Raw genomic sequence first — 27,583 nt, 5'->3', positions numbered from 1 at the left:
GTGGGTGCAGCATTGAAGATGAGTTACATTTGAGGGTGGGAGTGGGTGTAGCATTGAAGTTGAGTTAATTGTATGGGTGGGAGTGGGTGTAGCATTGAAGATGAGTTACTTGTGTGGATGGGAGTGGGTGCAGCATTGAAGATGAGTTAATTGTGTGGATGGGAGTGGGTGCAGCATTGAAGTTGAGTTAATTGTGTGGATGGGAGTGGGTGCAGCATTGAAGATGAGTTAATTGTGTGGAGGGAGTGGGTGCAGCATTGAAGATGAGTTAATTGTGTGGATGGGAGTGGGTGCAGCATTGAAGTTGAGTTAATTGTGTGGATGGGAGTGGGTGCAGCATTGAAGGTGATTTAATTGTGTGGAGGGAGTGGGTGCAGCATTGAAGGTGAGTTAATTGTGTGAGTGCCCATTTTTTTTTCATTTCTTATTTTAGATTTTTTCAAACCTTCCATGATTATTTATCAACATGCAAGTTGTACCATTCCCCCACCTCACTCCTCCACCCAGTCATGCCAACCACTGATCATGCATCCTCTGCCCCCCCCCCCCCCCCCCCCCCCCCCTTCACCCTTTTATTCATTTTTAATTTTCCATCAATATTTATAATCTACATGTGAAATTTTGTTTCCTCTCCTGTTTCCCCGCACCTCCACCCCCTAAAAAAATAAATATATTATGTTGTGACTGCACAAACCTTGTCCTCAGCCATGTTCAAGATATCTTACCTGTGTTCTCTTAAGAACATCTGTTCTTTTAAGTTCAAATGTACATGTTAAACAGCAACACCTGGTGCCAAACCACTCAAAGACAATATTTCGTTCCAGTTAAACTTCAAGCTCACATTTCAATTAACTGCATTTAATTTTAAAAGCTAAGCTTATTACAGTAAGCATATCCCATTCAAAATAAATTCTTTAGTCAGGATCAGAGTATCATACATTTATAATGTACTCTTTTATTAAACATTTGTTTTCTGTTAAATCGATTTTGACTAATGAAATTATTTGCTTCTTATTAACATCCTTAACTTTTTGCCGGATATATTTTTTTTGCCATTCCTCACCACAAACCCTTTCGGCGGGGGATACCAATTCATTGAATTTGCTTGTAAATAATGATTTCTTGTACTTTTGTCTGGAACTTAAATATTGAGATTAGGGAAGAATCTTGTGGATATCAAATTTTAAAGATAAAATGTATGGGAATATTATTGGTTGGAACTTTTATTGTGGATCAACATAACCACAACATTCATGAAAATAAGTGCCCCACAATATGTATGATTTCACTGTATCTCAGATGTTTCTTTTTTAAGGTCAGCTTTGGAGGGATGCCCATCCAGAGAGTTTAGCTGCAACATTTTGTTGGAAAACAGTGGTGGCTAGTACAGCTAGCCAGACTAATGGCAAGTTAATCTTAAAATATATTGCATTCTGCAGGACGATATAGCTTCTGTCCAAACAGTAATATTTGCCATTGAGGAAGGCATAAATGTATAAGTCTTAGAAGATACACTGAAAAAGAAACACTATTTTAAATTCTTTTAGACTCTTTGATACAGTAAATATCTTTTTGTACCCCCCGACAACAAAGTTGTAAGGGGGGGGTATACTGGTTTCAGGTTGTCTGTCTGTCCGTCCGTCCGTCTGTCTGAGTACATCCATCTGTCTGTCCGTAGACAAATCTTGTGCGCACCATCTCTCCTCATCCCCTTGACACAATTTAATGAAACTTCATACAAGTGATCAGTAACAACAGTAGTTGTGCATGAGGCATGTTAGGTTCTTTCAGAAAAAAAACTTACAGAGTTATGGGACTTTGTTTTTTGTTACTATACTATATACATAGACACAATCTTGTGCGCACTATCTCTCCTCATCCACTTGACACAATTTAATGAAACTTCACACAAGTGATCAGTAACAACAGTAGTTATGCATGGAGCATGTTAGGTTCTTTCAGAAAAAAAATTTGCAGAGTTACGGGACTTTGTTTTTTGTCACTAAACTATATACATAGACACAATCTTGTGGGCACCATCTCTCCTCATCCCCTTGACACAATTTAAAACTTCACACAAGTGATCAGTAACAACAGTTGTTGTGCATGGGGCAGAGTTACGGGACTTTGTTTCTTGTTAACATACTATGTACATGCGCGCCTAATCTTCCGAACCCTTGCACACAATTTAATGAAACTTCACACAAGTGATCAGTACCAACCCTATTTGTGCATGGTGCATGTTACGTTCTTTTAGATAAATATTCTGCATAGTTATGGGAATTTGTTTTTTGTTACTAAACTGTATACATACAGTCTATATACATAGTCCACATAATTATGCAATCTTGTGTGCGTCAAATTGCAATGTACTGTGTCAGTGCATGCGGGAGGTACATTCATCACCTTTAGTGATAGCTCTAGTTTAATAAGACATGATATAGTGAAAAATGGTGACCTTGTAAATTGAAAGATTCATGATATAATCTTGTATTTCTGCAGGTGTAGTATGGGCACAGCAACCTAGTTCTGATATATTTGCCTTCTCACCGGATCGTCAGACCTGTTGTTCTATACCTGGACCACGGAAACGAGGAACTGGCATATTGTTTGTTTGTCTGTCCGTGTGCATTGATGCATTGTGGGGTTTAACTGATGATGGAGAGGTGTTTATACGGACAGGGATGAGTGACCTGGAAAGCAAAGGCACAGGATGGTCACAGCTGGATCTCTCACAATTAGGTATATCAGTTGTAAATATATTTTGGTGTTTTGTACATTTAAATGACTATTTATACAAGTTGATGGTTACTGTTCTTCAATTTAAAAAGAAGTTTTCTGGGTTTTTTATGTGCAGCTTAATGAAAGATACTTCAGAATGTTTATGTGTATTATATTATGTATTTCCCTTGACAACAGATGATAGACAACTTGTGCATATATCCTGTGCCAACATGAATGTATGGGCAGTTGACAGTGATGGTATGGTATGGCATCGTATAGGTGTAAAGGCACCCACAGATTTAAGTCTCAATGCTGCTTGGTTACCTGTAGATAATGGAGAGACAGTCTTTACACAAGTTGTGTCATGTCAACAGGATTGGAAGGTATGACTTAGTGTCAGTTAACAGGTATTTTCCAATTTTAGATTTACAATAGATGGTGAAACGAAAATATTTGAAAAATAAAAGAAATATTCTGTAAAAAGTAGTTGCTACAGTTAACTGTTAAAAGTGACAGTCCTGGTAGTAAGTCTAGAAAATCCTGTGAATGTTGAAGGTGGAAATATTGAATAATTTAAACCACTTAAGGTTGAAAGGAAATAATTTTGGTATTATGTTGCATTTAACTTGAGTATGTCAGGAGGTTTTATTGTTATTTTAAGAAAGTTAAATAACAAGTATTTATTTAAGGTATGGGCAATAGACAACAGAAGGCAGGTGTATGTAAGACAAGGAATAACACAAGAGATGCCAATAGGTCGCAAGTGGATCCATGTTTCAGGTAAAATTCTGAAAAATAAAGTTCTAAACCTGAATTTTTAAATTACATGCTCTTTGCTAGTATGAACTAGGGCCATTTACTGTCCCAATCCTTGAAATTAGTCATTTTCCACGAATGTATGACTGCTACATAAATACAAGTTCCAAAAACTTTCATTTATCTTCTTATTTTAGGATCACCAGCTATGCAGCTAACCTTGTCTGACAATTTTGTGTTTGCTTTGAACCACGCTGGAGAACTTCTGTGTCGTTATGGCATCTCACCTGATCATGTGACCGGAGACTACTGGAAGAAGCTACCTGGTGAACTAACACATATATCAGGTAAAACTAATGAAATATGTAAACTATACGTATGTTTCATATGGAAGCTACATTGTATATTTTTAAAACAGGATGGATGCTGGATGTAATTATCTTTAAGCTATTAGATCTCTCAAAATGAAATGCAGAATTATACAGCAGAATGTGTTTTATCTGACACCAGTCCGAATAAAAAATTATTTTTGGTTAGACAGGTTGCATGTGGCTTTGACTGAATGGTTATATGAACTGTAGGGTTGTGTATTGTTTGATATACATGTACAGTGAAAAAACACAAAGTCTTGCTCAAGCATCTGTGGTTCAGTGCATCTAGGTGTTCATATGTGTTATAATATATTTCAGCAACTCCTACCAATATTCTCTGGGGCATCAATAAAGATGGCCAGCTGGTTCGAAGGTTTACAAAGTACATTGTAAGGGCTGCCAATGATCCACAGGAGACACCAGGGACCCACAGGTCACCGAGGGGACAAAGTGTGGGCAGTGAAGATGCTGACTGGGAATTTGTTTAATGATTATCTGGGCTTAAACCATTCCACATACAAAGTTAATATATAGATGTGTACTGGTTCGAATTATTTATAAAAAATATTTGCTTTTTTTAAATGATGGTTTATTGTTCTATGTAAAATATAATAGTCAAGAATGGCAGTGTTTTGTTAGATATTGTTCTACACGCCAAAGCAATTCTGAATTGTTTACCGAACACTATTGAAAATATAAAACGGAATGTTGACATAATAATAGTATGAAAGTGCGTTAGTCAAATTTAATTATAGGAACATGTATAACATGGTTAATACTGCAGCAATGATTAGCTACTTGTTGATGAAATTCCGTACAAAGTATGTAGAGCTTTTCACAAAAGCAATGTGTAATGCAATTTTATAGTCTGGGATTATTGTAATGCTTGCCATTATACCTTAAGTTAGAGCTTGTTTTTTTGTTTTTTTTTTTGTTTATTGTGTAACATAGACAATAAGGAGGGTCTGCTTATGGTTTAAAGTTGTTCATTTAAATACTTCTTTGTTTCATATAAGCTACAGCAACTTCAGATCTGAAATAACAGTATACATTTTGTAGTGAACATCCCTTTTTCCTACACCTACTTTTTTTAAATCTATCACAAATTAACAAAAAATAGAAAGAAAACAGAGGGTTCCTACTTAAATGCCAGTCAGTCTGCTACCCTAAAATAATGTCTACACATTAAACCCCTAGAGCTGGTTTTGATTACCAGCCATTGCAGGAATCATTATAATGCGTGCAGAATGCATTCTAGCAGTGAAAAAGTTTGATAAAATGCACAAAAAATGGAAATTGTAGGATCTATTTCTTAGACTTCTTTCTTCTACAGCATGGAAGTATTTTTTAATGAATTACAGACCTACTTCTTTATGTAACTATTTCCTTATAGTGCAATTTTAATTTTGAAGGTTATTTTTTTGTGTTTATGCAGATTTCTTATGTTGTTGTGACAATGTACTTTTTATGTTCTGAGAACAAAACTGAATAGTGTTGAGAATAATACATTTGCTGCCTGGTCAGTTCCTTTGTCTGTCTAACCTTTGTCCATACTTTTTAAGAGCCCAAACTTAAAGAAATGTGTCACTTGAAGTAAACTTGCACATATTATCAGTCCTTTAATGTACCTTGCCAGATTTAGGCAATATAGCCCGTTTAGATTTTACAATATGCAGTATATATTTCTCAATACTTAACATATATAAGCTTTCTCCAGATAACTCCTCCTTCAGTTTTCAAGGGATCTGACCCAAGCTTTCGATGTAAATGAGATGTGGAACCAAAATTTGTAGTCCTGTTTGGCGCCATATAACCTATACTGTGTTGGTGCGCCATAAAACCCAAATAAAATAAAAATAAACTGACCCAAGCTGACAGAAATATATTGCTTTGAAGTGAACTTGCACATATTATCCCGACATGAATGTATCATGTCCAGTTTAGGAGTTATGGCCCTTTGAAATTTTATACTTATATAACACTTGTTCAGAAAACTCTTCCAAAAATGTTTAAAGGATCCAAACATCAGAAGATTGCCACTATGAAGTGAACTTGCAAATATTGTCAGCACATGAATGTACCATGCCCAGAATAGAAATTATGGTCCTTTGAAATTTTACAAAATGGAAAATACTACTGAAAGGCTTAGGTCGGTAAGTTCTCTTACACTTTTCAAGAGAGCTGACCAAAACTTACATTACTATGTAGTGAACTTACACATATTGTCAGAATATACATGTTCTACTATGTATAAACACTGTCCCATTTATGTGGATCATGCTTGGTGAAGAGTAAACACTCTTTAAATTTTTTTATTGAAATCTGAATAACTTGTGTAACAATTTTTAAGGAACATGGCCCAAACAAATAGAAATGTGTTGCTGTTGTGTTACCTTGTGGTTATTGTAAGGATATACTTGTGTAACCAAGTATAAATGCTCCTTTATAATAATATAATATACCCCTTTACACCATACTGAATAATTTTTCCCCCTTTATGTTGACATGATTGTACCCACATCTACCCCACAACTAACACTTCCCATCACATTTTCATATATATTTGTCATTTTATTTAATCATATTTTTCCTTTTAACCTTATAAAAAAGACCATGGATTCTGTTTGGGATATATTATTTCTGAATTTAAATCTATAATTTATCAGCGTTGGCATCCATCTTGCATTGTTGTTCGGATGCTCTTTCATTTCCTGTTTCCAAATATTGGAATACCTTTTGTTTACAGGATAGCATTCATCAGTTTACAGATAGCACTTGTTTGTCCAATGTTTGATATAATTTTCATATAATTTGCAGGTATATGGATATGATTTTGTATTTATTATGAAATTTAATTGCTTTTTTTTCAGAATTATCTTATCTGTGATCAAATCTGTAGTAAAAACTGACATTAGATTGTTGGTAAAAATAAACATTCCCGTAAAATCTTTTATCAGTGTGCGCTATGCAAATTGCTTTACAAATTTTCAGTATTTGGCTCATATATATGGATGTTAATCTTGTTTATTTTTGATTATGGTTATTTGAAAGAATTGACAAAATTTAATTATGTGTAAAGGCAGTAATTACTATTTAGTTTATGTTCGACTAGTGCCATCACTTTTGTACGAAGGAATGGGTGTCACATCGGTTTTAAAAGAGTGATAGTTAGACTTGCATGGAAGGGAGTTGTGGCCACACCTGTTATGAAAGGAGTGGTGGGAAAATCTGTTTAAAAGAAGTGAAAGCTAAACCTTTTTGGAAAAGTTGTAGTCACACCCATTTGAAGAGTGGATGTCACCTGTTTGAAAGAGTAGGTGATATGTCTATTTAAAAAGAGTAGAAATAATACCTGTTAAAACAAAGAAATTTCACATCAGCTTGAATGCAGTGGGTGTCACATCAGTTTTAGAGGAGTGATGATTAAGTGGATGTCACACCTGTTTGGAAAGGAGAGATTGTTATTCCAGTTTGAAAGGTGTGGTGGTTTGAAAAGAAAGGGTTTCAATTTTAAAGAGTGGGTGTCTCACCAGTGAGTTTCACAACTGTTTGAAATGAGTGATGGTTCACCCTGTTTGAAAAGAAAAGGTTTCACACCGTATGAAATGATTGATGGAAAGGAAAGGGTTTTATGGCTATTTGAAATGAGTGATGGCTAAACCACTTTGAAAGGCAAGGGTTTTACAACTATTTGAAAGAATGGTGGATAAACCTGTTGGAAAGGAAAGGGTTTCCCACCTGAATGAAATGAGTGATGGTTACACCAGTTTGAAAGGCAAGGGTTTTACAGCTGTTTGAAATCATTTTGAACGGAGTCTGCATCTTTCCTGTTTGAAGGGAGGGTTTACACCAGTTTAAAAAGAGTATGCGTCACACCACCGGGTTTCATGCTGTTTGAAATGAGTTTATGTCAATGCTGTTTGAAAAGAGTTTTGTCAGTTATGTTTGAAAGGAAGGTGAAAGGTTTTAAGTTACTGTAAAGCGGGTTATATTCGCGTAGGTATAATTTTCGCTATATTCGCGGTCAACATTGGCAGCACAAAACCTGAAAACCGCAATTTTTGAGTCGGCTAAACGCTGTCAAGCGTTTGACGAGTCCTTGCTATCGCCCGATTTCTCATTCTTAAATGGCCTCACAACACAGCGAAGTGATGTAGTTCCATTAGATTGTCTCTAATTTCAAAGAGTTCATTGATCGAATGAAGTTCATTTAGGTCAATCCTATTTGCTATGACCAATATACGATGTAATCTGTCATATTTATGACTTGTAATTGTGCAATACTCGAATAAAGCCACGTATTTTCTTCCGCTGTAACTCATTAAGCATAAACACGCATAACGATTCTGCGGGATTTGGTAATACATTTGCGCATATGATTATGGTGACGAATTTTATGCCCTTTTGTCACAAAATAGCAAATATGATGTTCACAAATTCAAATAAAAACTGCATATTAACTTATTAGCCAAATTATCCATTTGTTACCCTGTCCGTTTCAAAAAATAATCTTTAAATTCATTGCGCAAATAACAAATTTATTGCGCTGTGCATTTTATGAATTGCGCAGGCTTACAAAGCTTGCGTAACATCCAGCGAAAGACAAAATATAGTTCCAGAACATACTGCTAGTATTTTATTGAGTGGGTACCTCTGAAAGCATTGGAATGTCCCTTATCAAAGAGTTTACCACATCGATGAAATTAAATTATGACAGCTTCATTTTAAATTACCCGAATAAGATATGTGCAGTACGTTAATTCTTCCGCGAGACTTCGCGGATGAATCCTAACTACATTCTGGACACTTGTCGGCGAACACGCGTGACCTGTTTATAACAACGCTTCTACGACTTTGCGTGGGTTGAATTTTGCAGTCAGTAAACGGATAAATTATCGGAAGAAGAAGCTCTTACTGGGTTTTTTAGTTACTACTGATATTAAAAATGATTTTATTTCTTATTTTTCGAGAAATAAACAAATCGGCGAAACATTAAATTGTATTTTCTTGTAGTTTTTGAAATCAAAAGTAGATCGTCTATGTTTGGCTGCTTTGACGAAACGAAACAACTTTTTTATGAAAAGATTTAAATAAGAGGTAATTTAACCGTAAACTTCAATGTCAGATACTGCCAATTGCTGCTAAATGTCTTCGTATCATCACAATTTGTAAAATATATTGTTGAAACTGGAGAAAAGTGTAATCGTATCCGGATATAATATTTTGGGTAAATATCGAGCTGTGTTATGAAATTTTAACATTCAAGTAGCATACATGATAGATATTATTGTAACAGAAATGATTCTAGAATTTATTTTTATTACACCTACATATAATCTATATCAGACTCATGTTCTAGTCCTGAGGCATGATCTGAAAGTAAAAAGATGAAGTGACAGTCATACTTTGGATATTGTAATACTAGAAAGAATCTAGGTAATATTTAGAAATTGAAACAGAAGATTTTCAGTTAAAATCGCACCAAAGGCTGTATCAAGGGTCTACATATTCAAAAATTTCTTGTGGTAATACCCCAAACCCTACTTGCAGGAGGGGGTATCCTCCCACACCCTTCCCCCATATTGCCACTTTACAGTTTGATACATTTGCCCTTTTACCACCTGCCGCAATGTCCATTTCAAAATCTGACTGCAATTTAAAGCGGCAAGAAACACCCCTTCCCACACCCACCCTGCTACCGTCCACGTAAAAATGGCTCAAACATTTTTCTGCCCAGTCTGGGCCTGTCTGTCTACATGAATCAAAATGGATAATTGAAAGTGGATGGACTTCGGGATAACAGACATGATTTTTAAGGGGTTAACAAGTCTGAAATAGAATAAATGATAGTTTTAACTAAAAAAGAACTGCATTTATTAATATCGGTTACACTATATATTGACACTCGGCAACATTTACATACATGTATCTCTAAACGCAAAAGTAAGTATACTTTAAATTGACATCAGTTATAATATGATTGAACAATACCTAACATATGACAAGGCTATCGCCAGGCCCATTATAATATCTGTAAAATATCAGTTCTTTCGTCCATCCGTTACAAATTGTATGTGGCAATCCGCGCTGTAAAATTTTAATATTATAAATTGTCATATTCAAATTTTATCATGTGCGAATATATACCAGCCGATAATTGCCTCTTTTGGCAATGCCGGAGGCAAATGTTTACTGGAAAAATATATAAAGTCATGGGCAGTATCTTAGTGTCAGCTGTCAAATTGTAGTTTGTACTTTCAACATTTTTATTTCTGCGAACCACTCTTCAATTTTAGAGAAATATATTGGGTTTAAATACTTGTATAATGTCAAACAAAGTTTTACTAGGCATCGACCGAATGTTTATTTCATTTATTGTAACAAAATCTCTCTTTAGTTGGGGAAAAAAACTAAAAACAAACTGAAACTGGTAGACTATACTGTCAGTACATCAATCATTAGCCGACTCAGGCCCTTCAGGCCTTTGATTTGTTACCGTGAATATACACATTTCATCAAGGAAGACCACTCAATTACAAACTTTACTTATCAACATTATTGACTTTGTTTTTGTTACTTTATATTTTGTGCGTCAAATTGCAAAGTACTGTGTCAGTGTGTGTTGGGGTACATTCACCACCTAATTTTATATAAATTAAATAGTATTTTGAAGAAAGAAATATGAAAAATCCTGAATTGAGAAGTTGCTGACATTTTGAAAAATGCCATTCCGAGATATTGAAAATTGCTTTCTATTCATTCATAAAAATATCTAAATTTAAAAAGGAAACATCAAATAGAACAGTATTTTATTGGTTTTATTTTCAAGAAAACAAAAATCGATAGTTTAGTGAGACCGATTCCGCTCTCCGCAAACGAGGTAATTTATTTGGGTGTCGATGTAAATCCTACTTTCGTTTTCAATCTGCCTTAAAATTTGCATATTTATTATTATTTGCATGTCTTAGGAGAGTGACCACCCTTTCTGTTGTTTACAACCAAGGTTTAAAATTCGTGGTTGAAGTAGTTTCCACGAAATTAAGACACTGCGAATTCAAAACTCTTCAAAAAACGCGAACATTTGGCACCGTGAATATAATCCGCTATACAGTATGTCCTGTTATGATGTATCAGAATGCGAGACATCAAAATTATGATTTGTTAAAGCCAGAATAACTTTCTAAGAAAATACATTGGAGTGGTATATAAGAATGTTTTATATACAAGATTTATGTAGAATCAAAGCATTTGATTTGTATAATTCTTTCATAATACTCATATTTATTGTCTCATTACATTTACTTTATAGTCAGCAAGTATATACACAATGTATAAGCAGGAAATTGACAATATGTTGAAACTTCCAGCAGCGTGAAATCTTTGGGTCTTTTTTAATACAATAAAATTATGATGTAATTATTTTTGTTCATATCATGTTTTATAAAGATGTAACTTGAACCATGTGTTTTTGTTAAACCATATTTGTGTTGACATGCTTAGCATTATGAAATAAATCCTACTTTCTGTTAATGAAATTATTTGTTAGATAATAATAATTTAAAATTGAATTTACTATTTAATGGGTGACTTAAGAATTAAAATGGATTATGCAACTAGATTACTTTTAATACACAATAAACAAAATTACCATTTTTCCGTCTTTCCTAGTTAGTGTGTTTTAGCTCAACAGTGAGCTATTGTGATCGCTCACGGTATGTTTTCAGTCTATACATCCACACACTTTCCTTCAGGTAACATCTCCTCTGAAACTAATGGTCTGTCAGAATTACACCAGACATGGTTAGTAGCATAGTCGTCTAGCAAATTTGTTCCAATGTTTCAGGTTGGTCCATAATAGGGGCCACCAGAGTTAAACATGGAAAAACCTTCAGATGACTTCTTGTCATGAATCACTTGATGGATCTTCATCAAATTTGGCCTGTAGCATCATTATAATGTTCCTGTCCTAATTTTGTTTGAATGGGGGCACTTGGACCATTGTATGGGCTGCTAGAGCTAAAAATAGAAATCCTTTAAGGAACTTCTCATCATCACACTTGGTCTGTAGCAGTATTGTAAGGTCCTCTCCCAATTTCGTTCATATGGGAGCCTTTGGCCAAATTTAGGAGCTTCTAGAGCTAAAAATAGAAATACCTTAAATTAAGTTTAAACAACATCACCAGACATGGTCAGTAGCATCATTGTAAGGTCATTTTCCAAACCAGGCCCCCTGTTAGGGGCCATTTGAGCTATAGTTTGAAATACATTTAAACATCTTCTCAAGAACCACTGAATGCAGATAATTGTTATAAAGAGACCTTCTGGAACACCCTCTGCCTGCTCCAGTTCTTTGTGTGTTTTTATGCCCCCGGCATCTACTGATGCGGGAGGCATATAGTGATCGTCCTGTCCGTCCGTCCGTACAAGGTTAACCAAATGGGACCGTTTCGTCTAGCATCAATACCCCTTACTAGAATGACTTGATACTAATGCAAATGTAACCTGTGACCATTCCTCATCTTCAGACATCACCTGACCTCAATTTGACCTTGACCTTGACCTCATTTTGGACTTGGGTTGCTTTATATGGGCCATCTCTTGGTTAACCAAATGGGACCATTTTGTCTATCATCAATACCGCTTACAAGAATGAATTGATACTAATACAGATGTAACCTATGACCATTCCTCATCTTCAAACATCACCTGACCTCAGTTTGACCTTGACCTCATTTTGGACTTAGGTTGCTTTATATGGGTCATCTCTTGGTTAACCAAATGGGACCGTTTCGTCTAGCATTAATACCGCTTACAAGAATGAATTGATACTAATACAGATGCAGCCTGTGACCATTCCTCATCTTCAAACATCACCTGACCTCAGTTTAACCTTGACCTTGTTTTGGACTTAGGTTGCTTTGTATCGACAAGGATACCACCGGGGGCATCAAGCGTTTACTGAACGCAGCTCCTTGTTTCCTTCAAATTTTAAAGATCTAAGAAGCATATAGTGTTTGAACTGTTTACGATCTGTCTTATTTAATCAACACCTGCTGCCTCTGAAACTTTCAACACCTGGACAATATTATGTCCTCCTTCCCAAATATTAAACTCTCTAGCCTGTTTCAGCTCTTAAACTCATGTGAGCGATCTAGGGCTATCATTGCCCATTTGTATGTTACTGAACTGTTTCTAGATACAACGTTTCTATCAAGGTAATCTTTCATTTTCTCTTTGGTTGTGCCATTTTTCACAAAATAAAGCACTGATGAAGTTGAGTTAGCTGTCTCTCCTGACAGCTCTTGCTAATATTAGATGACTTCAGAGTTCTGTATTAACCCTTATCATGCTGGACACGACTGATTCTGCCTTTGCGACCAGTGTAGATCATTACGAGTCTGCACATCTGTGCAGTCTGATCAAGAACTGCACTGTTCGCCATTCAGTCAGTATCTTTTGGTAAGAACCCCTTTTAACAGCTAATGGTTCTGTCCAAATTGAAAGATGGACAAGTTCATTATATAAATTTAGCAGGATAAGTGTTAAAATCTTTGTGAAGCATATCACCTGTTTTTGTAAATGTTCTCCTGAATTATTTTTTATCAAAAACACTTTAAAGTTTCAGCCGATACTGAATAAACATTTGGTTATAGCTTTAATTTTTATGTTAAAACTCAAAATGTATGCTATTCATTAATATAGACAATATATAAGTCCACTAAGCATACCAGTAAAGCTGTTGATTTATTGCTGCTTTTATAGCTTCAATTCTGTGATTGAGTGTATTAATTTATTTACTCTATTGTTAATTATTTAATCTGAATAAAATGCTATTTGTGAAACATTTTATGTCTTGTAAATCTTTTCAGACTCTTAACTATCTATTTATACTGCCACGCCCTCTTTCCGAGTATTACGTGCAGGTGCACGTCTGTGCGAGAGATTTAAAAGAAGAAATGTACAGGAGGGTAAAAGCAATACTAATGTATTTGTGAAGTGTTGAAAAATCAAGACGACAGTTTTATTAAAAGAAGAGTATATAAACAGTTAAGAGATTAAAAACGGCATTTTGACTCAGATATTAAACCTTGTATTAATACAGGCCCTTATTCTAGCACTGATACAGTAGCTGATTCTAGGGCCAATTTCGATTGTTCAACCACTCTGATTGCTGTTGAGGAAATAGATGATCTGTGTTTAAACAGCCAGTGAAAATTTGAGCCAGTGTAAATCCACAGTCAACACAAGCCAGCCCTGGTCTGACCATACACTGGCACAATGCTGAACCATGAACCAACAAAGTCGAGACTAGCCAACTCTGGTCTATATCAAAGCCGATGCCTTAAAATGAGCTGGAACTGGTCCATGATAACAGCTGTTAGCAGTAGGCAAACATGGTATAATAAAAACATACATAAACAATGCACACTTCATCATCCTTGTAGAAATACAATATCTATTATTATTTGAAACTGAAAGTTAATTCTTTATTATTTAGTAATATGATCATATCTGCAGTAAAACATTTTTCTTTTTGAAAAAAATAACAACAATGATATACTCTTTGATGAACTTAAAAGGCAAAAAAAATAAATATATTTTTAATACCTCAACCCTTGATTACTTTATCTACAAATGTATTTATCAAACTAAATATGGTTATCTCAAAATTTGCATACAATAACTGATAGTTTACCTTTAGGCCCATTCATGCCTCAAATGACAGTTATTTTTAAATGTTACTGTAAACAGTAAACTTTTTGATTTATTTAAAATTCTTTTGATGTTTCAAAGTATGTTCAGTGCATGTTTCAGGTGTCAAGGCAAGTTACAACATTGTCTAAATACAAACTAGAAAGGCATAATATCAATTATAATTTAGTTATATACTTCAATTATTCACTTGGCCTTAAAAAAAAGGACCCCGCTGACAATAACCAGTTTACAACTGTCACTGCTGATTGTCATTTGTGTGTGCTAAAAATAGCTACCATAATGTAAACAGTGCAGTGGACTATGGAACTAATTTATTATGTTATATAAAACAGAAAATAGTGAACAAAATGGAGTGAAAACACCAAAAATGGATTTATGCAGGTTTAGTGATTATACATACAGTATGTTTAAATCAGCTGATATAAATTTATTTATAACGAAGAAAATGTTACATTAATTAGCTGTTTTATTAAATATGCACAACATGATTATACTGTAACATTGTTTTAAGGTAATTGTGCATGTGAATTGTTTGAAAAAATATCATTTGTTCAGATAGTATGGAATAAAGAGCGAGATTGGTATGAATTGGGCAGCTATGCCACAAAATAATGGCAATGTTGAGCGCAAATAACCAATCTGCGCTATTTACCAAACGCGCAGCGCATATAACAAATTTTTGTACGTTGCTTATATGCGCAACGATTTACCAATTGTTGCGCAGGATAAATTTACCCTGCGCGATTTACCAAATGCACAGCGCAAATAACAAATGTAACTTTATATATCAGAAATTTGCATTTCGTGTTTGATAAATCATGCAGTTGGTCAATTTATTAATAAATATAGATGTCAAAAAATGCTGAATATCTTGGTACTTAAATTATGTGTCATAAATTTGTTTCTACATCAGTAAATTCACGGCAGTCGGTCACCAGGCTTCAATACCTCCGATCTTATACAAGATGCAATAAAACCCAAACATGCGTGAAGGTGTGATTTCCTCCAGCTTGCACACGTCGTCCTCTGGTATGTTTTAGGCTATTTTTATAATTTTCTACTTCACCCGAGCACTTAGCAAAATCTCTTTTTTATTATATTGAAATATCTTGAAATTTCACAATAATATTCTTTTTACCAACGGGAGCATATCTCTCAACATGTCTATAAGATTAAAATAAAAAACAGAATTAAAAGAAAATTCTTACAGATCTTATCTATATTATTATTATTAGAAGTAGTATTAGTATTATTATTTTATAGTACAAAATCGATTGAATAATGAGTAGGCCTAATTTTCATCAAAACGTAAACGAAATTTTATATTTTGTAGCTGCACAAGATATGTGTTCGGTGCCCTGCGCTAAATGAAAATCTGGAAATTACTCTGATAACTTGAATATCTTTTATAAATCATATTAACTTTTACTTAGATTTACGATTACAGACTAAAACTATAGTTTTTTTTACAAATCTAAATGGATCTATAATGTTGCACTTGTAACTTGCGTGAGAGGTCGGTCCTGCGCTAATAGCAAAGTTTGAAGTTACACTGTATTTCAAATATATTTCATTCATAAAACATACTATTTATGTAACTTTCAAATGAATACTGTAAAAAATGACTATAAAAAGTGTGATTTCTGTCATAACGAGAACGAAATATTACATTTTTTATCTGCGCAAGTTGTGTGTCTGCGCTAATAATAAATCTAGAAATTACTCTGATAACTTGAATATCTTTTATAAATCATATTAACTTTTACTTAGATTTACGATTACAGACTAAAACTGTAGTTTTTTTTACAAATCTAAATGGATCTATAATGTTACACCTGTAACTTGTGTGGGAGGTCGGTCCTGCGCTAATAGCAAAGTTTGAAATTACACTGTATTTCAAATATATTTCATTCATAAAACATACTATTTATGTAACTTTCAAATGAATACTGTAAAGAAAATGATTAGAAAAAGAGTGATTTCTGTCATAGCGAGAACGAAATATTACATTTTTTATCTGCGCAAGATGTGTGTCTGCGCTAATAATAAATCTGGACATTACTCTAAAAGCTTGAATATCTTTTATAAATCGTATTAACTTTTACTTTGATTTACGATTACGAACTAAAACTATAATTTTTCTAAATGGATCTATAATGTTACACCTGTAACTTGCGTGGGAGGTCGGTCCTGCGCTAATAGCAAAGTTTGAAATTACACTGTATTTCAAATATATTTCATTCATAAAACATACTATTTATGTAACTTTCAAATGAATACTTTGAAAAATGAATATAAAAAGAGTGATTTCTGTCATAACGAGAACGAAATATTACATTTTTTATCTGCGCAAGATGTGTGTCTGCGCTAATAATATATCTGGAAATTACTCTAATAACTTGAATATCTTTTATAAACCATATTAACTTTTACTTTGATTTACGATTACAGACTAAAACAATATTTTTTTTTTACAAATCTAAATGGATCTATAATGTTACACCTGTAACTTGCGTGGGAGGTCGGCCCTGCGCTAATAGCAAAGTTTTCATTTATCAAAAGCTACAATTTCAGCCTGTAATCACAAAACAATGATAAAGTTAGCATGGTTTATGAAAGATATCCAAGTTATCAGGATTATTTCCAGATTTTTTTACTAGCGCAGGGCAAACACATCTTGCGCAGATAACAAATGTAATATTTCGTTCTCGTTATGACAGAAATCAGGCTTCTCTCTATTTTTTTCTACTCCGAAAACATTTTTTATGAAGTTACATAAATAGCATCCTTTAGAATTGAAATATGTTTGAAATATCGGCGTCAGTTCAGAATTTGCTATTAGCGCAGGAACAACATCCCGCGCAGGCTACGGTGAAACATTATATTCAGATTTTCAAAAACTACATTTTTAGATTGTAATCGAAAAACGAAGTAAAAGTTAAAATGGTTTATAAAACATATTCAGGTTATTGGAGTAATTTTCAGAGTTCTATTAACGCAGGACACACATCTTGCGCACCTACAAAATGTAATATTTCGTTCACATTTTGACGAAACTTATTAGTTATTCTATCTGTCTCACTATAAAACATTAAAAATGATATAAGTATAAAAGATCTGTAAGAATCATCTTTTAAGTCTGTTTATTTTTGTTTTATTTTTAATCTTGGCCATGTCAAGAGATATGCGTTGGTATGATGAAAAAAAGCGATATGGTGAATTGTGGTAAGTGTGTGGCAATTCAGTCTTTTATGTAAATCTTCTTTATGTCCTATATCCGGTATAAAATGACTGCGTGTGATCGAATCAGTTATGAAAAGAATAGAGAGGACGATGTGGCTATCCGAAGGAAATCACACCTTCACGCATGTTTGAGATTTATTGCATATTGTATCATACTGCAGATATTGAAACCTGGTGACCGACTTCCATGAATTTACTGATGTTGAAATAAATTTATGACACATTTTTAAAACCAAGATTTGCAATATCAGTCTGTAATTGTTAAACAATGTAAAAGTTAGCACGGTTTATGGCAGTTATTATCAGAGTAATTTCCGGATTTTCTATTAGCGCAGGACACATCTTGCGCAGCAACAAAAATTCGTTCACGTTCTGGCGAAAATTACTCTTTTGTACTACAAAACATTAAAAAATATCAATACGATCTGTAAGAAATAATCAATATATATTTGAAATATCGGTGTCATTTCAGGATTTGATATTAGCGCTGGATCGACATCCCGCACAGGCTACGGCGTTTAAAAATTAAAAAAAAAATAAATAAAAAAAAAATAAATAAAAAAAACTTGTGTTATTAAATATACTTTGGATATTTTGTATCATTTTAAAGTTTTTTAACACCTATGACAAATGACTCTTAAAACCGCCGTCAACAGAAATTTTTAGTCCATAAACTACCAGGGACGTGAGCATCTCATTGAAATTACCGCATAAATAAGCTCATTTACTTTAAAAAAATGTTTTTCTTGTTCTTTACAAATTAAGCACAGTCAATTCACACCTTTACGCGTGCCTGATCACCGACAGTTTTAAAATTAAACAGTTTTATATAGGCCTACAAATCTAACCCTCTAATGATATTCAATTTTATCGGGAGATATCATCCATATGTTAAAAGCGCAGACTCATTTACCAAACGCGCAAGACAGTAACCCTGCGCATATAAGAAATATATAAGGTTGCCCGATTTACAAATCTTTGCGCAGATAACAAATTGGTTATTTGCGCTGCGCGATTTACCAAATGCGCAGATTGGCTATATGCGCGTAACAGCAACTTGTTAACCCTAAACTAAAATAATTTTGTTATGTAATCACAAAATGTTGACATATGAAATAATTTTAAATAATGTCATAAAATAAGGTTGAAATTGCAGATCTATCTGGAAAATAAGCACACAGATCTCAATCTATAGTAAAATTTTCAGAGAAGTACTTTGTGGATTTCAAACATATTCAGGACATGTGACTAGCATTGGTAGACCAATTATGAATGTCAGCATTGTTCTTTTTCTTACTGAATATTCATGAATGCCAGGTCAGTACTTATACAGACAATAGATGGATTTCCCTGTTAATTTATGTAAATCAATTTTCTGTTTCCAAGCCTAGTAATTATTGCATATATATTTCTTAACTGATAATGTCGCATGTGCAGTTAGCTATATGGACAAAATGTTAAGCTGCAAAACTCAGGGTTGTGGGTTCAAGTCCTACGTATCTTTTTTTTCAAGGCTGGAAAATAGCTACTGATCTGATCAAACTTATCATGATTTTTAATGGTTCACTTATTGAAAGAACTACAAAAGTTTAAAGTTCCAGAAAGTGTGAAATAATCTTTAGAAGCATCTTAGATAAAAAGACAAAATTAATGACTAATGTCACCAGTGTTCCCAGAAAAAAACTACAAGAAAAAAAAGAAAAATCATTAAATTTATGACATAAATAATGTAAGAATAAAAGTAATATTGATAATATTACATTACATTGAACGAAAAGATAAGGGTCTGAGGTGGGATCTATTGCAATGTGCATGGAAGTCAGACCCTGCACCACATGCCACCATGTCATTGGGTTCACTATATTAATTATAACTTAGTTTAGTAATATGAATTTTCAGGATACAAATATGAAAATATTGGTGAAGATCGCCGAGTGTCGGGTCACTAATTACAGACAATACCTTTTCTTAAAAAGTTCATCATTTGAACTTATTTTCTTCTACAGGTAAACTTGGTCAAGATATTTGAAGTGAAGTGGTAGTTTGTCAGTAGAATAAAGATGGACTGCTTCCCTAGTGTAAAGATACCAGTCTACATCCTGGTGATCCTGTTTGGAATGGGATCATGGGTAGCTATAAATGGAATGTGGGTGGAGCTACCTATCCTTGTTGACCAATCACCAGAGGGATGGAGCCTTCCATCATACATTACCATTATTGCTCAGATTGCCAATGTTGGACCTCTGCTTTACATACTTGTGAACAAAGTTGCACCAAACGAATTTAATGAGAAACATGGTGTTTTCATCATTGTTGTTTTGGGAACAACAGCATGTTTACTTTTAGTATTTTTCTGGAAGGACACAAGTTATGTAGGTGGAGTAAAACACAGTACAGGACTACTTGTTTCTACGTTCCTACTTTCTCTAGTTGACTGCACATCCTCGGTCGTGTTTTTACCATATATGTCAATTTTCAAACCACAGTATATCTCGGCACTGTATATAGGTGAGGGATTAAGTGGGCTGGTTCCCAGTCTGGTTGCTATAGGACAAGGTGTAGGCAAAACAATATGTGTGAATAAAACAGTGAACTTCACAACAAACGAAACAGAAATAGTTGCTGAATATAATCCACCACATTTTCCAGTTGAAGATTTTTTCTACTTCCTGTTTTCAATTATGATAATTTGCGGTCTAGCATTTTCTCTGCTGCATTATTTGCCATACTGTAAAGAGGAACACGTGTCTTTAAATGCTGACGTTTCTAGTGAAGTAAGATTTAGAAATGCTGATTCTCCATCTTACAGCTATAGTGAATTTCGGAACGAGGAAAGTGAACTTCAGTGTAGTATTTCTGTTACTGACAATTCAGTTGTGATAAGCAGACGTAAATTTATAACTCTTTTAGTCCAAGTGGCATTTATAAATGCATTGACCAATGGTGTTCTTCCGTCTGTTTCATCATATGCAACAATACCATACGGGGATCAGGCTTACCACCTATCTGCAACATTATCAAGTATAGCCAATCCGCTAACTTGCCTAGTTGCATTCTTCCTGCCTGTTCTGTCCATGTGGGTTATAGGAAGTACTGTGTTGACTGGTTTTGGTATTGGAATTTATGTTCTAATCATTGCTGCTGAAAGTCCAACACCTCCTATGGCTGGAGAAGATATCGGGGCAGTTATCATTGTAAGTAGAAAACTAATGCATTTATCCACTGATTTTGTTTTTAAATTAAGCATTTAATACAATGTGAGCACTAATACCATAAAAAATTGGTTATTTACATCTGTTTACATAAAACACATTATGTACCGAGTTTGCAAAAGTTGTTACAAAATCTGTCGTATCATATCTGCGCTACATAAACTTGGTAAGTACAGGTATACAGTAAGAACTTGGTAAGTACAGGTATACAGTAAGAACTTGGTATGTACAGGTATACAGTAAGAACTTGGTAAGTACAGGTATACAGTAAGAACCTGCTGCTTAGAAAAACATGTAAATAGTATATTCCCTATGCCCATCTTGTTCATTGCAGGTAACAGCATCTATACTTGTGACAGCACTAATGACCTTTTCCAAGGTCAGCATAGCTACAGTACTACGACTCCGTGGGAGAATGGCTCTGCTTTGGTGCGGAATTGTTACTCAAGTTGGGTCAGCTATTGGTGCAATTCTTATGTTCCTCATTGTAAACCAACTAAAACTGTTTCATCAGAAAGCTGCTTGCACTTAATATAATAAATAAGTTGGCATTTACATGTCGATATGAACAGTTCAAAGTGTCATTTCCTAGTGACCCCATCTGCTTTCAAAGACAACATTGTTTATTACCAAAATGGGCTTTGATTTTTCTTCAAAGATGAATTCTAGCACTGTATCAAAACAAAGTTCAAGATACAAAAATAACCAACTGATTGTGTATTTTGTTTTTTCGTTATAGGCAGGATGTTTAGAAAGAATAAAGGAGTTACTGAGAAGTAAACTAGTCTATTTTTACTGTGCAAAATAACTACATAATGGTGTATTCAATTGTACTGAGTATGATTTAAGAGCTTTTGGAAGAAAGGACTTTGACTTTCATATCTATAGTTTTATTTTTCATGGATCACAATGGAATTCTAGTCTGTCCTTTTAAATTTCAAGACTTGTTACATCTCTTTCAAATGTATTGAATAAGGAATGTGTCTGCTGCCATGACATGCTTGAATAAAACTTACAAACTGTATGTTAAAAAAAAAATTAAGAAAGTTTTGCACCTTACAAATGACCTTGACCTATGAACTTGACCTGGTTGGGAAGTGTGTTCTATATAGCATGTTCAACAGTTGGGGACACACTTTTAAGCTCTGGTTCTGGCACAGGTTTTTTTGGTCTTATCGGGCCTTTATGTCTTGGTGGGGCTACAGAATTTATAAATACATGTATATGAGTAGACTATAATATGAAAAGGCTTAACATGACTGAAAAATCTGCGATCCTGCATTCCAGTGGTAAAGGTGGTGCACTATCTGACTTTCCTCAAGTCTTTAAGAGGTTTTAGGAAATATGAATTAATTGGACACAAAATGCAATGCTCTTACTTTAACCTGTGACAGTGACCTTGGGCTGGCAAAACTGGATACTGTTTTGATGAGTATATCAATTAACTTAACTTCCTTGAACTTTTTTTGTGGGGTTTACGAGATAGGGACCCGACCTTATATGCCAAGGCTGAAATTTTTTGTTTTCAGATCTGACCCTAAACTTTGATCGGCACAACTGGAACATGAAAACTCTTCAATCGGTTACTAGTAACCAGGACAGAAATTGACCAGATTGAAAATGCGAGGCTCAAACTTTTTTTTGACCTTAACTATCTATCAGCACTATTGGAACACAATTTCTGGACATTGTCTTGAATATTTTTCCCTTTACAGTAGGTATGGAGTAAAATGCTGAAAAATCAAGAACAAAAAGGGTCATCATTCTGAAATTGCAATCTATAATTGTACCAAGTTATATTAAATTCCATTCACTGGCGTCTATAAAACAAATGTTTTGTCTAAAATGTTTCTGTTTGGTCAGACTGAGCGCTGGATTAGATAAAGAGATTCCAATATAGCCCCAATAAAAAATTTCATTTTAATTGTGGCTGTATAACAAGTTTGGCTTTACGATTCCAAAACAAAATCAGGAAATGGGGCACTGCCACAAAATCAGTTTTCAATGTTTGACATCGGACACTTGAATATGAATAGCAATGTACATTTACACATAATGCTAGAAACTGCATAGTTGTAGTGTGTTTACAACACTATAAGCAGGTGTAATATATATGCAGCTGGCATCCAATTACCAAATATATATATCATGTGCAATGTTTGTAATGCTAGCATTGTATTTAACCCTTACCCTGCTAAATTTCTAAAATGGACTGGTCCATCATTCAATTTCGGCAGTAACACTTCTTATTCAAATGGGTGTTCAGTAGAATTTATTAAATGAGTAGAGAACAGTGCAGACCATGAGTAGCCTGCACGTTCTTGCAGGCTGATCTTGGTCTGCACTGATCGCAAATGCTAAACCACTTGCTGTCAGCAGGCTAAGGGTTAAAAAATAATTAGCTCATAACCATATTGCCTAATCTAGTGTCAGATCAGTCCAATCTTCGAGTAGCATGCTGTGAGTTTTTCTACAGATGAATTGTACATAAACTATTGTTCAGTTGGTTGATGTTACTAATGCAATGGTCTTCACATTGAGAAGATACTCTGTTGAATTTCAGTACAATGATGGATGGCAATAAAAGCTAGCTACACACCATATTTGGTGACAGTAGTTATACCCAAACTAAAGATATTGTGTGTCAACACTTTTTTTTAGTATCAATGACCTTGACCTTGACCTGAGTGACATCCAATACAATCCAAACTTTTGTAAAGATAAGAGCTAAACACACTACAGTTTTATAACAACATGTGCACCCAAATTAAGATACTGAGCAGAAACCGTTTTTAGCTCGACTATTCGAAGAATAGGGGAGCTATCCTGCTCGCCCCGGCGTCGGCGTGAGTGTCACACAAATGTTAAAGTACCACCCAAAATATTTTCAAAGTCCATTGAGATATTGCTTTCATATTTTGCATGACCCCAGTCTGTAAAAAGGAGGAGGCAACTCTATGAAGCATTTTGACTGAATTATGGCCCCTTTTCAACTTAGAATAAATGTTAAAGTTTGTGTACCACCCCAAATATTTTCAAAGTCCATTGAGATATTACTTTCATATTTTGCATACTTGTTTACCATCATGACCCCAGTCTGTAAAAAGGAGGAGGCAACTCTATCAAGCATTTTGACTGAATTATGGCCCCTTTTCCACTTAGAATAAATGTTAAAGTTTGCGTACCACTCCAAATATTTTCAAAGTCCATTGAGATATTGCTTTCATATTTTGCATACTTGTTTACCATCATGACCCCAGTCTGTAAAAAGGAGGAGGCAACTCTATCAAGCATTTTGACTTAATTATGGCCCCTTTTCGACTTAGAATATGCTTATTGTAATGTTAAAGTTTTACTCATTGCTTATATTATACTATCAAGCACTGAGAATAGTCGAGCGCGCTGACCACTGACAGCTCTTGTTCTAATTATAGTAAGTGACTTGACCCCAGTGGCCCATATTGCAATCTTACTGACATCTCCACCATGTACATGTACACTTAGTTTAGTGCTCTTCGTCTGATAAGTCATAAAAGAGGTAGGCTAAACTCTCATCATAGCATTGCATGGTATTGTCCAAGTTAATATGTGAACAGATATAAACATTGTTCACATATATATATATTTATTACATACCTAAAAATATTTTCCATTGAGTTTCAATGGACCGCGATCGTGCAATATTTTTCCATATTAACGTGGAATGCTTTCATATCGGATGTGGAATGTTTTCTTAACGTTGTTATGGAAAGAATCGCACAACGTCCATGGCGTGCACGTTACAACAACAAGTTGACGTCACTTTCGCGGAAAATATTAATGCGCGTCATTTTGATTTATTTATTACATTTTTGGAGAAATTCTTTTCGTATTTTTCCTGTCTTTCTTTACAGAACGATAATTTAGACATAAATTAGTTATTTGATAGTGGGTATGTAATAAAAAGGTTATCAACTTTGTATGTGGATATATGGACTCGTTCTTTCGCAAATAATATTGCGCAACTTGAGTCGCGTAATATCACTGCTGCAGAACTCATGCATATATCAACATACAAAGTTAATAACTTATAAATATACTGCAAGTTTACGAACAAAGTTCTCACTGGAACTTGATAATCCAAGGTATAATTCTAGGTGAAACAACATTTTTAAAACTAATCTTCAATTTTCAACATATTTAATAACAAGAGCTGTCCGTAAGACAGCCAAGCTCGACTATTCGAAATATTGTCCCAGAAGCAGGAAAATATTACCCAAAAAGGTTAAATATCAAAAGAGTTTTAAGTTCAAAAGGGGACAAAATTTGACCAAAATGCATATCAGTTATGGGACTTGCTGCTATCAACTAGTTTTATAACCCCGAAGGCACATGTGAAGCTTCAGTTCAATATCTGCATTAGTTTTGGAGATAGAAATTGCATGTAAAACTTTAACCAGAATTTTCAAAGTCCAAAAGGGGGCATAATTTGCCCAAAATACATGCCAGAGTTATGGGACTTGACCCAGTGAGGTTGGTAATTGATCTAGAAAAAGAAAAAATAAGTTTCAAATCCATATGCCTTTTAGTAATTGCTGTATGTACTTGCACGCAAAACTTTAACCAGAATTTGCTAAGTCCAAAAGGGGGCATAATTTGGCAAAAATGAAAGTCAGAGTTATGGGACTTGATGCTATCAACTAGTTTTATAACCCTGAAGACACATGTGAAGTTTCAAATCAATATCTGCATTAGTTTTGGAGATAGTAACTTGCATGTAAAACTTTAACCAAAATTTTCTAAGTCTAAAAGGGGGCATAATTTGATCAAAATACATGTCAGAGTTATGGGACTTGACCCAGTGAGGTTGGTAATTGATCTAGAAAAAGAAAAAATAAGTTTCAAATCTATATGCCTTTTAGAAATAGCTGTATGTACTTGCATGCAAAACTTTAACCAGAATTTTTTAAGTCCAAAAGGGGGCATAATTTGGCAAAAATGAAGGTTACAGTTATGGGACTTGCTGCTATCAACTAGCTTTATAACCCCGAAGACACATGTGAAGTTTCAAATCAATATCTGCATTAGTTTTGGAGATAGTAACTTGCATGTAAAACTTTAACCAAAATTTTCTAAGTCCAAAAGGGGGCATAATTTGCTCAAAATACATGTCAGAGTTATGGGACTTGACCCAGAGAGGTTGGTAATTGACCTAGAAAAAGAATAAATAAGTTTCAAAGCTATATGCCTTTAAATGATAGCTGTATGTACTTGCATGCAAAAACTTAACCAAGGTGTGACGCCGACGCCAGGGTGAGTAGAATAGCTAGACTATTCTTCGAATAGTCGAGCTAAAAATGTGCAAAAGTCCATTAACAAATATTTTTCAACATATTTAACAGAAGCAAATAGTATATTATAACAACTTATTTGTTGTCATTTTGTTTTTATCTAATGATCATAACATCTGATTCTATTTAAACTGATGATGATAACAATACAGTAAAATATAGCAGTTATTTCACTGAGCTCTGACAATTACAATGGAAAATGATGATAAAATTAACAAGAGCTGTACGTAAGACAGAACGCTCCACTTTTCTCAGTGCTTGACTCTGAATTAGAGCTTTGCCATTAAAAACTTTTACCAAAAAATTCTAAGTTAAAATGGGGCATAGCACTGTCAAAATTCAAATCAGACTTACGGGTATTGTTTCACCTGGTGTAGCCTTTGACAGTAAATAACTATTTTAAGTTTCAAGTCAAAAGCTTTGACAGTAACAGAGATATTGGACTTTATCAAAAATTTTAACCAAAAAATTTAAAGTTAAAAAGGGGCATAACTCTGTCAAAATTCAGAGTTATGGGGATTGTTTTTCCTGGTGTAGCCTTTGACAGTAAATAACTATTTTAAGTTTCAAGTTAAAAGCTTTGATAGTAACAGAGATACTGGACTTTATCAAAAACTTTTACCAAAAAATTTTAAGTTAAAAAGGGGCATAACTCTGTAAAAATTCAAATCAGAGTTATGGGGATTGTTTTTCCATGTGTAGAGACTTTGATAGTAAATAACTATTTCAAGTTTCAAGTCAATAACTTGGACAGTAACAGAGATATTTGACTTTATCAAAAACTTTAAACGACAGCGACGCTGACGCCACGGAGAGTGCAATAGCTCTATTTTTTTCTTCAAAAAGTAGAGCTTAAAACTACTTTTATTTTGAAAAGTTAAACTGATTCTACCTACCACCCTGGGATTTCTTTAAACTGACGTACAAAATTAATTATATTATTTCATCAGGTAAAACCTTTTTACAGAAAAGGTGGATTAAACAGTAGGAATGTAATTGTTAAACTTCTTAGCAACATTAGCAGTCTAAGCAGCATGCTAGCAATCTACACAGTTTGCTGTCGGAACACAATGTCAGCTGCCTTTGTCAGAACAAGATATCAACTGCTTGGCACTAGATTTGCTGTCAGAACACTGTCAGTTGCATGTGTACAAACAAAATGTCAGCTGCCTGAGCACTATATTTGCTGTTAGAACACTATATCAGCTTCCTGGGCACTTAAGACTTGCTG

At 34.3% G+C, this 27,583-nt stretch overlaps 2 protein-coding genes across 4 annotated transcripts in view; both read left to right on the top strand.

The window, feature by feature from the left end:
* The window catches only part of LOC123545179 (tectonin beta-propeller repeat-containing protein 2-like), a 54,181-nt gene extending 40,483 nt beyond the window's left edge, over positions 1 to 13,698 (top strand). For both annotated transcript variants that reach the window (XM_053537879.1, XM_053537878.1), the window contains 6 exons: positions 1,316 to 1,405; positions 2,503 to 2,742; positions 2,920 to 3,107; positions 3,414 to 3,504; positions 3,678 to 3,827; positions 4,170 to 13,698. In XM_053537879.1, coding sequence (XP_053393854.1) covers positions 1,316 to 1,405; positions 2,503 to 2,742; positions 2,920 to 3,107; positions 3,414 to 3,504; positions 3,678 to 3,827; positions 4,170 to 4,339 — 929 coding nt within the window. In that variant the 3' untranslated portion in view covers positions 4,340 to 13,698. The remainder of the gene's footprint in view (positions 1 to 1,315; positions 1,406 to 2,502; positions 2,743 to 2,919; positions 3,108 to 3,413; positions 3,505 to 3,677; positions 3,828 to 4,169) is intronic.
* A 1,132-nt stretch (positions 13,699 to 14,830) lies between these two features.
* Positions 14,831 to 21,803, top strand: LOC123545180 (solute carrier family 52, riboflavin transporter, member 3-B-like). 2 transcript variants are annotated; one of them, XM_045331515.2, is made up of 3 exons: positions 14,831 to 14,948; positions 19,817 to 21,004; positions 21,357 to 21,803. In XM_045331515.2, the coding sequence occupies exons 2-3, from the start codon at positions 19,871 to 19,873 to the stop codon at positions 21,552 to 21,554; spliced, it is 1,332 nt and encodes a 443-aa protein (XP_045187450.2). In that variant the 5' UTR covers positions 14,831 to 14,948; positions 19,817 to 19,870; the 3' UTR covers positions 21,555 to 21,803. The 2 variants fall into 2 exon arrangements, with proteins under 2 accessions (XP_045187450.2, XP_045187451.2); XM_045331516.2 differs by having other exon boundaries at positions 14,846 to 14,968.
* The last annotated feature ends 5,780 nt before the right edge of the window (positions 21,804 to 27,583 follow it).

The sequence above is a fragment of the Mercenaria mercenaria genome, chromosome 1 (assembly GCF_021730395.1).
Source record: "Mercenaria mercenaria strain notata chromosome 1, MADL_Memer_1, whole genome shotgun sequence".
Classification (NCBI taxonomy): domain Eukaryota; kingdom Metazoa; phylum Mollusca; class Bivalvia; order Venerida; family Veneridae; genus Mercenaria; species Mercenaria mercenaria.
This window is presented reverse-complemented; position numbering and strand designations above follow the sequence as displayed.